Source organism: Panthera onca, chromosome D4, assembly GCF_046562875.1.
Source record: "Panthera onca isolate mPanOnc1 chromosome D4, mPanOnc1 haplotype 2, whole genome shotgun sequence".
In the NCBI taxonomy this organism is placed as follows: Eukaryota; Metazoa; Chordata; class Mammalia; order Carnivora; family Felidae; genus Panthera; species Panthera onca.
Genome location: NC_138351.1, coordinates 61,077,050 through 61,093,842, shown reverse-complemented (window position 1 = coordinate 61,093,842; position 16,793 = coordinate 61,077,050). Strand labels below are relative to the sequence as shown.

Below are 16,793 nucleotides of genomic sequence, written 5' to 3'. Positions count from 1 at the left end.
TGAGCGATTTCCACCCCTACCCGCTAATTACACAGCCAGGAAATGGTACGGCTACATACCCTTTGCTCTTTCTTGTACACATTCTCAAATACCACTCACATGGTCCTCACAGCATGATGTTCTAGGTGTGGTATGACAAACCGAAGTGTAGCAGGACTCTGATCTACCCCTGGTGTGGGGGCTTTATAATTACATCAGTATAGCCTAAAACTACATGAGCTCTGGAGCACTTTTATCAGATCACGTTTTTGACTAGATAGTATCCCGTGCTCCCCTCTCACCCCCATCATCAGAGCCCCGGGGCAGAAGTTCTTAGCAATGTTTCCTTCCTCCCACACCTTCCCAGTTCAATCAGTCCTCTGAAATGCATGAACAAGGCCTCAATATTTAAACTTGCTCCAGGGGTGCCTGGGTGACTCAGTGGTTAAGCATCCAACTTTTGATTTTGGCTCGGTCATGATCTCACAGTTCATGAGTCGGAGCCCTGAGTCAGTTGGGCTTTACACTGGTGGCACAGAGATTCTCTGCTTGGGATTCTTTCTCTCTCTCCCTTTCTCTCTTCCCAGTCTCTAATTGTGCACTCACTCTCTCTCTCTCTCTCTCTCTCTCTCTCGCTCTCAAAATAAGCATTAAAACACACACACACACACACACACACACACACACACACACACACACACACAAAATAAACTTGCTCTAGAGTTAGGAGGCAGGAAAGCAATTCTCTCCCTCAATACCTGGTTTGATCTTGTGGGAAGAAGGCTGGACCAGGAGGCTGAAGGCCCAAGTTCCACACTTACACTGCCAGTCTAGCTCTGTGACCTTAAATCACTCGATACTTAGCACCAGTGTCTTGATCTGAAACATGAAGATCTGTTTTATGTCTGCCGCAAGGATCCGGTGAAACACTTGTGAAATAGGGCCCTGTGTGGAGTTTAATTTTCTGCTGTAGCTGACTTGACCTTCTTAATTTTTGAAAGAGGAGCTGTGCATCTTCATTGTGCACTGGGCCCTGCAAATTAGGTAGCTGGTCCTGCCTGTATGACCTTGACCAAGTAACAACCTCTCTGGGCTCCACAGTCCGTAATTAACTGAATTGAACTGTTAGGAAAGAGACAACCCTCAACCCTTCTTCTATTCTACTCGTTAGCAAAATTCACCACAATTGATCACCCCCTTCTTCTTGAAATGTTTTTTTCCCTGTGGCTTCTGGGATACTTTACTTTTCCGGTTTTCCTCTGCTTCTCTGGCTGCTCCTTCCTAAACTCCAATCATCTTCTTCAAGCTTGCTCCTCCCAGCCTTCCACATATATTCGTGGTAACTCCATCTTCCAGCTGCTCAGACCAAAACTCTTAGTCTTTGACTGTCTCTCACTCCACCTCCAATTTAGAAGCTACTCTAGAATCTGATCACTTCTTCACCACTCCCATCACAGTGCAAGGCTTCATCACCACTCACTGGGATGACTGCAAGACCCTTTTAACTGGTCTCCCTGCTTCCACCTCCTTTCCTGCTGCTAAGAGTCTATTCTCCACACAGTAGTCAGAATAATCCTTAAAAAATATAAATCAGATCATATCACTCTTCTCTTCAAAACCATCCCATGACTATCCATCTCAATCAGAGTAGAAATCCCTACATGGTGCAACAAACTTACCTCTCTGAACCTACTTCCTACCACCACCGACCATTTGCTGGTGTCCCTTTGCCTAGAATGCCCTCCCAGCTATCAGCCTGGCTGGCCCCTCACCTCTGTCAATTCTGTTCAACTGTCACCCTTTCTGTTAAGCCTTCCCTAATCACCCTATTTAGTTAGTTAGTTACTTTAAAGTTTATTTATTTGAGAGAGAGAGGGCAGGGCAGGGAGAGGCAGAGAGAGAGAGAGGGAAAGAGCGAATCCTGAGCAGGCTCCTCACTGTCAGCACAGAGCCCGACACGGGGCTGGGACTCATGAACCGAACCATGAGATCATGACCTGAGCCAAAATCAAGAGTCAGATGCTTAACTGACTGAGCCACCTAAGCGCCCTTCACCCTATTTCAATAGCAACCAGCATCAACTTTCCCCCTCATTCCTCAGCCTGCTGTTCCCTGCTCAGTTTTCTCCAAAACACTTATCACCATCTGATATATTACATATGTACATATTTTAAATTTGCTTAGTGGTTCTCTCTCCCCACTAGACTGTAGGCTCTGTAAGGGCAGGAACTTTTGTCTTTTAGCTGCCATATCTCCAGTACATAGGATGGTGCCAGTGAATGACAGTAGGCAGAGTTCCAGAACAGATGATGGGATTACTATTATTAAGTCACAGCCACGTCAAGTCCTCTGAGTGTATAAAGTGCCTTCACAGGCTTCCTGCCCTGCATACAAGAGTGTGGACATTTATGGGGAACCACTGTGGCAGCCTCCCACTGGATTAAACTGTGGGGATGGAAAGGTGAATCAGGAGAGGTAACTACCCCCTAAGAGTTTGTGGCTTAGAAAGAGGTTTTGTGTATATATGCAAATAACTCTAGAACAAGGCAGCATTTGTTTAAAAATATCCACCCTTTAATTTAATGGCTAATATCTCACATTCTGGTAATGACTCCAGAGTTTTCCATAGGGAGAAGGGACAATGAACTATGGCTTGTGAACTTACTATGTGGCTACTTCTGTGTCCCAAACAAGTTCCTGCTCTGGCCTGCTTATCACATCAAAGACACCTTGCCTGGCTTCCAATCTACTTTGCTTTGAAGTCTTTCCACTGGCCTCCTCCACCCAAAATTGGCTCTATTTACTGTTAACTCAAGTCCCCACCCTCTTATAGTCCCTCCACACTCTGCTCCCAGATACAGGGAACAGGCAGGGGTGAAATCAACTTAGGAAGGTTGCAACAGGGTAGACAGTCTATTAGCTCTTTGCAATCAAGATGTGGATATATATACCTCAAGTGTACGGTGTACAGAATCCAGGAACTACATCTGTCAGTCTTTGCATCCTGACATTGTTGCTCAACATGTGCACAATACGAGGCGTTCCCTAAGGTTTGCTGAATCATTGAACTGAATGTAATAAGCCCTGAGTGAGGATAAATTTTTTAAATTTTTAAAATTTTTTAAATCTTTATTTATTTTTGAGAGAGAGAGAGAGAGAGAGAGAGAGAGAGAGAGAGAGAGAGACAGGGTGAGCAAGGCAGGGGCAGGGAGAGGGAGACACAGAATCCAAAGCAGGCTTCAGGTTCTGAGCTGTCAGCACAGAGCCTGACGCCGGGCTTGAACTCACGAATCGTGAGATCCTGACCTGAGCTGAAGTTGGATACTCAACCAACTAAGCCACAGGTGCCCCGAGGGCCCTTTCACTTCTAATGCCTTAAGAGTCTAGAGAAGTAGGGGGCACATATTCACTTTTTAAAGTTTTTCTCTTTATAAAGGATTCTTTTCAGATTTCCTGAGTTTCTTTAGCACATTTATTTTTTAAAAAAATTTTTTTTAACATTTATTTATTTTTGAGACAGAGAGAGACAGAGCATGAACGGGGGAGGGTCAGAGAGAGGGAGACACAGAATCTGAAACAGGCTCCAGGCTCTGAGCAGTCAGCACAGAGCCCGATGCGGGGCTCAAACTCACATACCGCGAGATCGTGACCTGAGCCGAAGTCGGACGCTTAACCGACTGAGCCACCCAGGCGCCCCTCTTTAGCACATTTAAAACTATGACTTGGTTTACCAAAATCTGGTTACTGTATTTTATTATTAATAAAAGCAGCTAATACTTGTTAAGCAAGGTCAATATTCCAGGCATATATAAAATGTTTTATACAGACCATTTGATTTAATCACCCCAATAACACCACAAGATAGATACCAATACTGTCCCCATGTTGTAGATTGGTAAAGTGGCCCCTAGACTATCTAACTTGCCGAACTAAGCAACTTTGGAATTCAAACTCTCTTCAATCCAATCTATGACTCTAGAATACTGCTGCTCCTGCATCTCTCAGAAAGGCTGCTCATAGCAGGGTGTGTTCAGTGGTCCTTCCCTACTTGAACAGCCATAGTCCTCTGTGCTTCCTTACCTTCTCAAATGGGGTAACCAACTGGGGATGGGGTAATTCCTTTGGTTTCAACTTAATTTCTGTGACATAACATGGTCATATTTTCATTAAGAAATTCTTTTTGCCCTTCCCTGGATGAGTAACAGTGGATTTCACTAGTCATCTTGAGGCACTTGTGAATGATCAGGTGAGCAGAAAAGGGTTCAGATTTGCTTTGAATTCCTAATTTGGTTCCTTGGGTCTATTATCTAAATTTCACAGCATATACACATGTGAAATTTATTTTACAACAGATTAAGGTAATAGTGCCACATGCAGGAAAATAACGTAAGGTTAATTTCATAGCTTCATCATTTTCACATTCATGATTTTCACTTTTTCACAAGAACTCTGTAAGGTGGGCAAGTCAGGAATTATTTACCCACTTTGCAAATGAGGAAAGAGCCACAGAATGGGGAGGTGACTTATTCTAGGACATGGACTGGTTAGGTCTTACAGCTAGGGCACTTTCTACACTATGCCATTTCCATCTGGAAAAAGGACCATCAGACTGAGGCACTTCTTGGCAGACAGAAATAAATGACTGCTGTACCGGAGGCTGCACGATGCCAGGCTGTGGCCGTGGGGCTCCCTGTATAACTAGCAACTATACTACAGGATGAAGATAGTGGGACCAACCATGCCCCCTACTCACACCTGTGCAGTGTGATAAAGATAGTAGAAGTAGTCAGCAGCTGTGGTCCAACCAGATAAAACTTTTAGGCGGGAAGTAAAGTGACAAACTCGTGTGTGCATGTGTGTGTGTTTAACTGTTAGTTGCTTTGATATTTTTAAAAAGGCTGTTTGTGGAAGTCAGACCACATAGCAGGAAGAGTTAACAGCAAGATGGATTTGGGAAAGGACCAATCTCGCTCGACGCTCCATCAGACACCTGGTCCTCATCAAGAAGAGAACCATGTTCCAGGTAATGAAAGAGATCTTAAGAGGTCTCTACTGGCCACTAAGATGTCTTAGTGACAGTTGGGAAGAACTGGGCTGTGATTATTTTCCTAATTTTTATGGATCTGGCCCCCAAAAAGCACATAATTGAGTATGTTCATATAACCTTAGATGGGAAGGATTGGGGCTGTATAACCTTCTGAGGTGACTTCTAATACATTAAGATTCTAATAAGCAGAGAAACACAAGGACATAATAAATTCTTGATAATATATTTAAGTGAAAGATAATGTTAAAATACCCGGTACTGAACGGTTGAGGTAAAACAACCATTATACCCCTATACTTCTATGGTAGGGTAAATTTGGTATAATTTTTTGGAAAGAGATCTGGTCTACCTATTGTCAGATCTTTAACAGTGCTTATTCTCTTGACTTCCTAATCTTAGTTTTGGGTCTATCCTAAAGCAGCATTTCTCAAAATGTTTTGCAGAACCCTAGGTCTCGAGACAGTTAATTTTTTTTGTGCCATGGATCCCTTTGGCACTCTGAGGAACCTATAGATACCTTTTTATAATAAATATTTAAAATATATAAAATTAATGGATAAAATTCCAAAGGAAGCAATTGTAAGATATAGCTATTAAAATGAAAAACTGTGATACAGTAATATATATGCTTATTTATAGACACATTACATAACAAGATTATAGTAATGGTGAATCTAACAGCATTGCATCAAATCAAATATATCATCTCAAATAAATTGTGTTTTTAGGTGTCTGCAACAACTGTAATGTGATGTGGAAAAAATCTGTGATTTCTTTTGGTGACAAAGTCACTTACTGCACAAAAATTTCTGTGGTTTGTCACCTACATTCATAATTGAAGGAAATGGTAAATTAACTAGACATCGATAAAAATAGACATATAATATCCCCCAAATCCAAATTTATCATTAAGAACTTCTGTCTTAAGAACAAAAGCTGCTGTGGCCCAAGGAGCATGCTCTGCCTTTTGGGGCCCTCCATGCAAGTTTGTCATCACTTTACAGGCTCTAAGAGGACCCATTAACTTTTCACAAACTCAGATGGCAACAGAACCTTTCTTTTGATAATAACTTCCCAAAGAGCTTGGACAGACATCATCCTAAGGAAAAAACTCAAAAGGAAAAAAACTGTATGCATGAATATTTATTATAGTTTGAGCTACTGTGACAAAAAAAACCCAACAGCCCATAAAATTGGCAACAACCAATACATGTGGAATGACTGGACAAGTGGGAATACATCAACTTGATTAGAGTTATAATTATGAGGACTATACCATAGAAAATATTTCTGACATGATGTTAGGTTAATAAATGATAAAATTATGGTATGCTATCATTACAACTTTGTATAATATGGAGACTAGATATGAGAAATAAAATGAAAACAGGTTATAATGTTAAGGATGGCAGAACACGGCTGATTTTTTTATGTTTGTGCAATATGTAAAATTATTTTGAAGAAACTAATGGGTTGACAGAACACATATGTATAAAAACTGACCCTTTCATTTAAAAATGCTTACTGAGCATTTGCTCCTAGGCATTCTTTGGAGGCATAAGGATGAATAAAATGTGGTCCTTGTCCTTCAAAAGCAAGGAGAAGAACAGACACCCAGGATGGGGTGGGGGTGGGGGTCTCCACCTTGCCATAGGACACTTGCTGATAAATGCCACAATTTATCACTATCTCCTATAACTTCCATCTTGATCCTACAGAAATCATTGGAACTTGGAATCTGAGAAACAGAGAACAACTCAGGAAAAGAAAAGAGGAAGCACAAGAGAAGCAAACTTCACAATGGCAATTTGGGTATGGTATCATTGCAGGGGAAGAGGAATGGCTATTTGTCAAGTATATGCTATGGGTCAAGTAGTGCTGAGTGCTTTTACACACTATATTTTATCCAACAATTCCATGAATCAGGAGCTGGTATTCCTATTATACAAAAAGAAAAAAAAAAGAAGCCAAATCTCCAAAAGGTTCAATCTCTTGCCTAGAATCACACAGCTAGTGAAGTGGTGGGAATGGAATTTTATCCCTGTTCTTTTTAAATTAAAGCACCAGGCAGTTGAATTCCATTGTAGAGAGGCCTGGTGTTCTTTCTACTACTCTGGTAATATAAACATAGAAGCATCTTGTCGGGAGCAGGAGATACCTTTGAGGAGAGCTCCTGGCTAGTTTTCCAAGCTTTCTATTAGTAAAATACTAATTGAATGAGTACGATTAACCCTCCATGGAGCAAACCAAAACACTTTATGTAAATAAGTGACAGGAGAGTTTAGGAGTTTTTAAATCTCCAAGCAAAGTCACTTGTATATAATCTTAGGGAGAGAGTACAAGACCACGATTATAAGTGAGACAGCATCTAACTGCATCCGTTTAAAATATGACTATGAAAACAGAGGAGGTGCTTGGAGATAGAAAAGGAGAGCCCAAGGAGCTTGTCTAAGCCTGGGTTTCTCAACCTGGGTACTATTGATGTTGTGGATAGGATAATTCTTTATGTGGGAGGCTGTTGTGTGCATTGTAGATGTTTAGCAGCATCTCTGGCATCTAGAGACCAGTAGCACGCCTCCCACCTGCATTGTGGCAACCAAAAATATCTCCAGACATTGTCAAATGTCTCTTGGTGTGGGGGACTAAGGGGCAAAATTGCCCCCAGTTGAGAACCACTGATCTAAGCACTCTTTTATTATAACAATAATAATTATTATATTATTATTAGATTAGTAGGAGTTATATTTGCATTTCTTCATTGTTGCGAAAAATGTTTCTTTTGGTGGCAAAGATAAAATAGATATACATTAAAAAAACATACAATATAGATGTTTTAGCACTTTTCTTAAGAAAGGGCACCAATCTCCCCTGGGGACTGAGAATCTTCTGTTCTGCTATAACACATGTTTCTATAGCACCAATCAACTCACATATGATTGGTAAATAGGAGAATGATGTCACTGTAATGTAGAAGCTGTATTGGTCCATGATTTTTCCTAATCAAAAAGGAATACAGTTAAAACCTTCAGCAGGAAAGGGAAAAGCCTTCAGCTTGGCTGCTGCATAAGCAGGGCCCCTTTCAGCCCACATCCAGGGCTCCCTCCCCAGAGGACACCACCAGCTCCCCATAGCTCTCCATGAGTAGGCTGCACTTCCTCCTGGGCCCAACCCAATGGCAGCTGGCTCAGAGCACCACCAGCATTTACAGGATCTCAGCAGCTGAAAGCCTGCGTTTAAACTGTTGCTTTTGCGTATTTTTGCTATCCCCCAGGCAGCCTTCTCATAGTAAGCTGCCTATCTGGACTACTCAAGATATCTCCCCCAGTACCAATTATTGTTTTTGTTAGTGTTAGAAAGTTGCACAAGATTTGAGTTGTTTGCTTTAACTCTATTTTCCCCCATAAGCACTGCACTTTTAGTGTAGGATTTTGCTGAAAGTGAGGTTTTTCAGGAATGCATATATTGTGTTACAGCAGAAACTTCTGTACTCGAGTCCTGTGGCAAGTGACTCTGTTGAAGAATATCCTTATATTCCCTAATTCCATACTCTCCGGGCAACCTTCTGATCATTATTTGGCTTCTCAAATACCTGCTACAGAGAAAGAGTGCATTCATCTGTGAGTGCAAGCATCCTCTGCTGGGTGACTTTGCATTTCTCACTGTTCACTTAAAAATTGGTTTTTAGGTTTATATATCAGCTATTTTCAGCTGGTTGATGAGTTCTATCCCAGATAAATGGAGTTGGTCTCAGTGTGCTGATCCAATTGGATTTCTGGGCTTGCTGGGTGGCGGGAGCAAGGCTGAAAAAGTCACTGAAGTAGAGGACACCTTGGTGAGCCTCTTGGCAGCTGGCCGGCCATGCTCTTAGGACATATCTCTGTGCTACTGAGGGCTATTCTCTCTCTTTTCTTTTTTTTTTTTTTTTAACATTTATTTATTTTTGAGAGACAGAGAGAGACAGGGCGTGAGTGGGGGAGGGGCAGAGAGAGAGGGAGACACAGAATCCAAAGCAGGCTCCAGGCTCCAGGCTCCGAGCTGGCAGCACAGAGCCCAACGTGGGGCTCAAACTCACGGACCGCGAGATCATGACCTGAGCTGAAGTCGGACGCTTAACCGACTGAGCTGAGGGCTATTCTTACACAACATACCACACAGCGAAACCTAAGTGGTTCCAGAGAGAAGCAGCAGAGTGTAATGGTTAAGAGCCTTGGCTGTTAAAGCCAGAACGACTACTACATTTGAAGCGTGGCTCCCTCACTTCTAGCCATTTGACTTTGGACAAGAACGTGCGTCTGTTTTGTCATCTGCAAAGTGGAGATAATAATAGTATCTACCTCATAAATTGAGGTGAAGATTATATGAGATAACAGAATAAGCAAATTACTTAAAACAGTGCCTGGCACATAGGAAGCACTATAAGTGTTTCCTATATTAATACGAATACTAATTTATATTTGAATAACTCATTCCTCTAAGTTATTGTATGCGATTCTTACAACGACCGCATGAGGTTGGACAGATACCATTTACCCCATTTTGCCTGTGAAGAAACCAAGGCATAGAGAGTTTGAGTGACTTACCCATGATCACATAGCTGATTAGTGACAGAGTTCAGATTAAATTTTAGACCACATAGATATATATGCATCTTTTGAAAAACTACCAGGAAGAACATGGAACATTACTCAGATTCCCTCATACAGTGATCTATGTGACAAGTTATTTAGTATTCAATATTAGAATAAAATAAGTGTTTCCTGAAAAAGTCACATATACCATCTTTTAAAAATCTGACAATTAGGACTTTATAATTTATCCTGTTACCTTTGTTAGTTGGAATTATACTTTAAAATGGTGAGGTGCCTTTCCATCATTTTTACATAACATTTTCTTGTATATTATTTCTAATATTAATTTTTGACTGTCTTATTACATGTTTACCTTTTTAATATTGATTTCAAACTGGTTTTAGGGAGGCAGTCTTTAAAAAATTTTAATTTTGGAAAGTTCAAACATAAAGGCAGAATAGGGTATACATTTAAGTGCGCAAGGACTTACGAGCACTGCGAAGATAGAAAAGCACGGGTTTTATCTCGTTTGCTAACAGAAATAAGAATATTTACTACAAGAATATTTCTCCACAAGTAACAACGGTATGAGGCAGCTCATGTTCCTCACCTAAAAGCATGGCCCTCACAATAAATCCTGAGCAAGGAGAGCATTTCAGTCCCGTGGTTGGCAAGAGGAGGCTCTGTGGAGCAGGTAGCATGGAACAGAATTTCAATAGGTTTAGAAGAAGGATGAAATGTTTATTTTTAGTACCTTTTCCTCCCCACCACCAGCCCATCTGTATTAGCCATCTGTATTTGGTTATAGTTGCAGTACCTAACGAGTTGTCATTGGCCGAAATTTCCATGCATATCCTTTTATCTTTTGGATCCTTAATCTAGCTATTCATTTGGAGCAGGTATAAAATGGACACTCGTACCTTTCCACCAGGCTTCTTTACCTCAAGAGATGTTTTTGAAGCTTTTGACCCAGCTCACAGAACGTCTCATTTGACATGTATTGCTGCTCTTTAGCATTCTCTACACAAGACACTGAATTAGATAAGCAATTAGATATACATCTTCCGTCTGCAGGCTGTGCAGACAAGGAGCTGTGCCTGGATTGCAGATCCAGAAATGCAATTGTATCAGTTTACCCAGGGCATAGTGGGACTAACTCACACATGCTAAACCCAGACAGACCACTGTATAAACCAGAGTGCCAATCTATTAATTTATAACATCAATTATATGTTCTCCATAACCAATCTTTAAGTATATGCTCTCAAACACACATACTCTCTGCACTCACCAAGAAGGTTCCTTGTGAGCAAGGCGTCAAGAGACAAAAAGTCCCTGCGGGACATCTCCTCTCCTGACAACTAGCACTGGCTCCTTCATTTTACAAACAAGGAGGTTGAGGCCTAGAGAGATTAAGTGATTTTTTTCATGGTCATGCAACAAGGCAGCCGGAAGACCAGCGGCTGTTATTACTAAGCATTTATTTGAATCCTGTAGGCCCATTGCTGACACTAATTCTGATCTTTCACAGAGAGAAAAAATGCAAGAGGCCAAGGATGGGAAAAGGAAATAAAAGAGGCAGAAAGAGACAACAAAACACAGACCTGAAGGTGGAGCCTCAGTCACAATTTAAAAAGGACATGAGGGAGAAAGCATTAGCACCTATGGAGAAAGAACTTGAACCACCTAGGACTATAACTGAAGGGCTCTATCTGGTAGCCTCTCCCAAAAAAGTTGTGCCTGAGAAACAAATTTTTGCAATGGATCAAGAAGGCATTATACATCAGGCCAATTCTTCTGAGATACAAGAAACAGCAATACAAAACCACTCTTCTGAAACATGCCAAGATATGGCTGATCCTGAAGTCCTCTCTCCTAAAATAAGCCAAGAAACAGCTGTACTTCAAGGCCATCCTTCCAAAATGTGCCCTGATATGGCTGAACCTGAAGCCCTCTCTTCTAAAATGTGCCAAGAAACAGCCATACTTCAAAACCATTCTTCCAGAATGTGCCCTGATATGACTAAACCTGAAGACCTCTCTCCTAACTTGTGCCAAGAAGTAGCTGTACTTCAAGGCCATCCTTTCAGAATGGCTGAACCTGAAGATCTCGCTCCTAAACTGTGCCAAGAAACAGCTGTAGTCAAAGTCCTTCCTTCTAAAACTGAAGACATAGCTAACCTGGAAGGATGCTCTTCCGAAGCATTCACCAAACCAGATGTGCCTAAAGGCTATGCTCATGAAACATACCAGAAAAGAGATGAACCTGAGGAATACAATTCTGAACCAGATCAAGGAATTGCTGAGATTGAAAGCTTCTTGCCTAAAACAGAAGAAATAGCTGTGCCTAAAGACCTTTCTACAAAAACACACCAAGAAACAGTTGAACCCGAACACTTCTCTCATGAAACATATAAAGAAATTGCTGTGTCTAAAGCACCCTCTCATAAGACAATCCAAGAAATGCCTGCTGCTGGGGAATATCCACCTGAAATATACCAAGAAACACCTGAGTCTGAAGACTCTTCGCCTGAAATATACCAAGAAACAGGTGGGTCTGAAGACTATTCGCCTGAAATATACCAAGAAACACCTGGGCCTGAGGACCTCTCCACCAACACATATAAAAATAAGGATGTGTCTCAAGAATGCTTTCCAGAGCCGTACCAAGAAACAGATGGGCCCCAAGGCCAGGATCCTAAAGCACACCAGGAGGATGCTAAGGATGTTTATACTTTTCCTCAAGGTAGGGATGGTTTGTTGGGACAAGTCACTGAAACTGCCACTTAATAGGATTCCCCATTTATAATTAGAGCACCTACATAGGTATCCATATCCCTCAGAGTGATGATTTATAGCCTTCTTTCACAATTTAGGATATCCCCTGTTATCACAAGGGTATCATTCATGTCATTAGCTGGTTTCAAGTAAAAAATGTTTTTTATTCAACCAGGGCCTGTTTGGCACATTTACAAAGAATTAAAATAATTGGCAATATAAGTGTGTATACCAGGTACTTGACAGAGTATCCATTCTGGGAAACTTTAGCCAGTGAAATGAAATAAACCCAATATAGGATGAATTATGTGCAAAATATTTTAAAGAACGATTAAGTTTAAATTAACAAGAAAGTTTGATGAATAAAGTTTTTCTTGAGAATTAAAATGTCCCAGCAAACTAAAGGAAGTAAAGTCATGGTACAAGGTGCCAATGGGGTTATAAAGGTACAAGATATGATCCTGTTACAAAGGGAACTTGTTTTTGTAGGATTTATCAGGTTTGCCAAAAACCCTTTCTATCTCAGTATTTGTTCCTGAAAAGCATTCTCCTAAGCATGACACTTTTAAAGTAATGTGACCTTTCTTCAATTTGGCCTTTGCCTCAGGGATATAACTGAGAACCTTGGTTCTCTTTGTACAAAACCATAGACGGTATATGAAGTGGCCTGAGTCTAGCAGACCATATCCTTTTCTCAAGAAATCCTTCTGGTAGCTTATAAACAAATAAGCTCTTTCCTAAAAGATAACTACAACAGAGACAGGGGGTTAGTTGGGTTCCAACGGGTGCAGGTTTTCAAGGGTGAAAACATTAGAGTAAAAAGCAGCCACGTGAAGCACTGTCTGGGCTGATGGGAGCCCCTGTTGGAGAAGCACTTCTTATCCACACAGGGCTCGGTTCGAGCAGTTTCATTCCTGCCAAGGTTAATGTGGGCAATTAATTCATGCTTTTCTTGTTTGGGGTTTTGTCTGGCCAAACAAATGGAAGTATATACCTTTTTACTGATTAGAAAAGGCTCATAGTAATGAATCATAAATGTTCATTATGATAAATTAAAGCAATATGTAAGTGAATATAGAGTAAATCCCCCATGATCCCATCTCCTATCTCTGATCCCCATCCTGGAGGTTGTTTTCCCTTGTTTTAACAAATGACATAGTATAATACATTCTATTCTGTGTAAGCTGCATTTTTTCACATGCAATATATATCACGGCCATCTTAATGACATCTTTTGTAACAATTGTATGGTATTGTGTTATATGTACAATAATTTATCCAACCAGTCTCTGAAATGATGAACGTTTAGGTTACTGCCGAGTTTTACTATTATAACAATGTTCAGTGAACATCATTGGAACTAACATTTATTTGGCACTTTCTATGTGCCACACAAAAATCTTTTGTGTGAATTATTTTATTCAATGTTAAAAAGCTTACCAGAAAAATAATATTATCCCCATTTTATAGATAAGGAAACTGAGGCACTGGGAGCTTAAGTGTGTCTGATTATATCCATTGGATAAATCCCTAGAAATTGAAATGCTGGGCCACAGGGTGACCACATTTAATGTTTGGATACATTCTGTCAAATGAGCCTCCCAAAATGTTTTAGCAGTCCACACAAACCAAGAGTTTATGTAAGTGCTTTTCCCCCAATACTGCACGATTACATTTAAAAAATCTTTTCCTATGTGTTAGGTTTTAAAAAAACCAAACAACCTAATTGTTTTAATTTCCACTTTTCTGATAATGACTGCTTCTAGGCATTAGTATTATTATGAATTTGAATTTCATGACTGTTATAAATTTGATTTTTTTCTTTTTAAAATTATTTTTTTAATGTGTATTTATTTGTTTTGAGAGAGAGCATGCACATGTGAGCCAGGGAGGAGCCGAGAGAGAGGGAGAGATAGAATTGCAAGCAGGCTCCATGCTGTCAGCGCAGAGCCTGACACAGGGCAATATCTCATGAACTGCGAGGTCATGACCTGAGCTGTAATCAAGAGTTGAATGCTCAACTGACCAGGTCACTCAGGCGCTCCTGAATTTTTTCTTTTGAGAATTGCCCGTTTGAATTCCTGTTCCATTTTAAATTTGATCTTTTTGTATTGACTTAGAAAATCTCTATGTAATAGTTAAGACTTTACCTACATATAAGTTGTAAATATATTTCCAGTTGTCTATGGTTTAAATTTATTTATAGTGGTTTTTGTCACCTACATGGCAAGATTTTAATTTTAATTTTTGGTAATTCAAACTTGTCATTCTTCTCCTTTCTGGTTTCTGATCTGTTTCCTGCTTAGAAAGGCCTTTCTAATCCTAAGATTATAAGAAAATTTTGTTTATACAACATTTATGGTATTTTAATATTTAAATCTTTAATTCATCTGAAATTTGCTTTTGTGCAAGGTGTGAGGTAGAGTTTTTTAATCTAGTCAATTGTCCCAGTTGACCATTTATTTAACCTATTTTCATATTTTATTTTACAGAAATGAGAGAAAAACCCAAAGCAGAGGAACCAGAGATACCAGCAATTCCAAATGTTCCTCAAGAGATTCATCCAGAAAATGACGTCTATAGTTATGTTTTGTTTTAACGATGCTCAACCATCAGTTGTCCAACAAAATACACATCTTAGTATACGTGTGATTCTCAAAATATTGTATCTCTACAATACTCATTAATATTTTAAGTGGTTTTTTTCCCACATATAGACTACAGCTGAAAGAGTGAACTAAGGTGTTTTTTGAGGCTCTACCACGTAGATGATATCCTGCTAGTTTGTGCGTGTGTGTGTGTGTGTGTATATGTATTTTGGAATAAGGATAGCGGTGGGGAGAGACAGAAACGGGAAAGGGGGGGTGCTGAATAACTGATTTTTACCCTCAAGAACAAACCTTTCTTTGGTTGATTTTTTTAATTTATTTTTTTCCTTGGTTAATTCTCAAAAGTAGAGAGAGTATATTGTCTGTTCATTTAAAATTTGGGGAGTAATAGTTTTCTTGTAAACTTTGTTCAATTATCAATGTAACAATAGCATCAACATTTTATTCAGGCTTTAGTTGGCTTTTTAAGTTAATTTTAACAATTTATCCTTCTGGGACTCCTTCAAAGGTATTTTGAGGTAATGAGTAATAAATGTAGTTTACTTAAGTATTTGAATTTTGATTTTCTATTTTTCCTTTTTAAATATTGCATTTGTGCAAAAAGTACATTAAATCATTATCACATGCTTCACCGTGTGGACAGCATTGTGGTAAGCACTGTGAGGGTTAGAAGACCTATAGCATATAGTCCTTACCCAGCAGGGGTTTAATCTAGTTTTACGGGGGAATAAAACAGAATATAATTACAAAAGAAAGTAAGAAAGGCTAGTGTCATTTGAATAGTACATAGAATAGAGGAAACACTCCCCTCCCCCCCCTTTTTTTTTTTTGCTGGAGTGACCTGAAAAGATTAAATCTCCAAAAGATGAAAAGATGAAAAAGATTTGTATTGTAGGTGAGGATCACAGCATTATTGTATGTGACACAGAGAAGGGTGAATTCGAGACATATTCAAGAGAACTACTTGTAAACTACAGTTAATGCAGGGTCCATGTGGAATAGCAGGCTAATAGGCTAAAAATCTCATATTATTAGTGTGAACAGAATTTTCCATACCAAAGATTACGTAAGGTAATGGGGAACTAAGTAAGACTTTTGAACAATGGAGTGGCAGTTTCAGTATTTTAAGAATACCTATCTGGTGATAATGGTCACGATTAGCTGAAAATGACAAGAGACTGGGGGCAGGAATAGGAACTCTTCCAGGTGGGAAGATGTCTGAAAAACTCCCTGGGATTTGGTTGGGGGGGGGGGTTGTTTGCAGTTTTCCCTCTGTAGAAGACTAAAGTAAAGGAGATTTCTGTGAGTAAAGGTTTAGTTTAGCAAGGGCGCAATTGCATAAGCTCTATAGGCACATAGGCACTGTGCTAGGTTCTAGGCTATACAGTGAAGAACAAGACAGAATCCCAGTCCCTCAAGCATTCGTAGTGTAGAACAGAGGTTCTTAACACTCAGGATATATTAGAACCACTGAGGTAGATTTAAAAATTACAGGGGCGCCTGGGTGGCTCAGTCGGTTAAGTGTCCGACTTCGGCTCAGGTCACGATCTCGCGGTATGTGAGTCCGAGCCCCGCGTCGGGCTCTGTGCTGACTGCTCAGAGCCTGGAGCCTGTTTCAGATTCTGTGTCTCCCTCTCTCTCTCTGACCCTCCCCCGTTCATGCTCTATCTCTCTCTGTCTCAAAAATAAATAAACGTTACAAAAAAAATTTAAAAAAATAAAATAAAATAAAAAATAAAAATTACAGCTGTGCCTCCCCAGGGATTCTGATTTACCTGCCTAGGACGACATCCAGGCATAGGTATGTTAATTT

At 40.0% G+C, this 16,793-nt stretch overlaps 1 protein-coding gene and 1 long non-coding RNA gene across 3 annotated transcripts in view; one reads left to right on the top strand and one right to left on the bottom strand.

The window, feature by feature from the left end:
* Positions 1 to 16,793, bottom strand: part of LOC132663176 (uncharacterized) — a 40,701-nt gene that overhangs the window by 20,510 nt on the left and 3,398 nt on the right. The window lies entirely within an intron of this gene.
* On the top strand, positions 2,340 to 15,016 carry HEMGN (hemogen). 2 transcript variants are annotated; one of them, XM_060609224.3, is made up of 5 exons: positions 2,340 to 2,452; positions 4,876 to 5,002; positions 6,745 to 6,838; positions 11,126 to 12,339; positions 14,864 to 15,016. In XM_060609224.3, the coding sequence occupies exons 2-5, from the start codon at positions 4,924 to 4,926 to the stop codon at positions 14,968 to 14,970; spliced, it is 1,494 nt and encodes a 497-aa protein (XP_060465207.2). In that variant the 5' UTR covers positions 2,340 to 2,452; positions 4,876 to 4,923; the 3' UTR covers positions 14,971 to 15,016. The 2 variants fall into 2 exon arrangements, with proteins under 2 accessions (XP_060465207.2, XP_060465208.2); XM_060609225.2 differs by lacking the exons at positions 2,340 to 2,452; positions 4,876 to 5,002 and having other exon boundaries at positions 6,758 to 6,843; positions 11,130 to 12,339.

What these genes read in the sequence shown, in the direction of transcription:
- HEMGN (XM_060609224.3), top strand. Translation starts at nt 4,924, where the DNA reads ATGGATTTGGGAAAGGACCAATCTCGCTCGACGCTCCATCAGACACCT. An exon ending in AGAAGAGAACCATGTTCCAG is followed by an intron (nt 5,003 to 6,744) that starts GTAATGAAAGAG and finishes TTGATCCTACAG; the next exon opens with AAATCATTGGAACTTGGAAT. An exon ending in ACTTCACAATGGCAATTTGG is followed by an intron (nt 6,839 to 11,125) that starts GTATGGTATCAT and finishes GATCTTTCACAG; the next exon opens with AGAGAAAAAATGCAAGAGGC.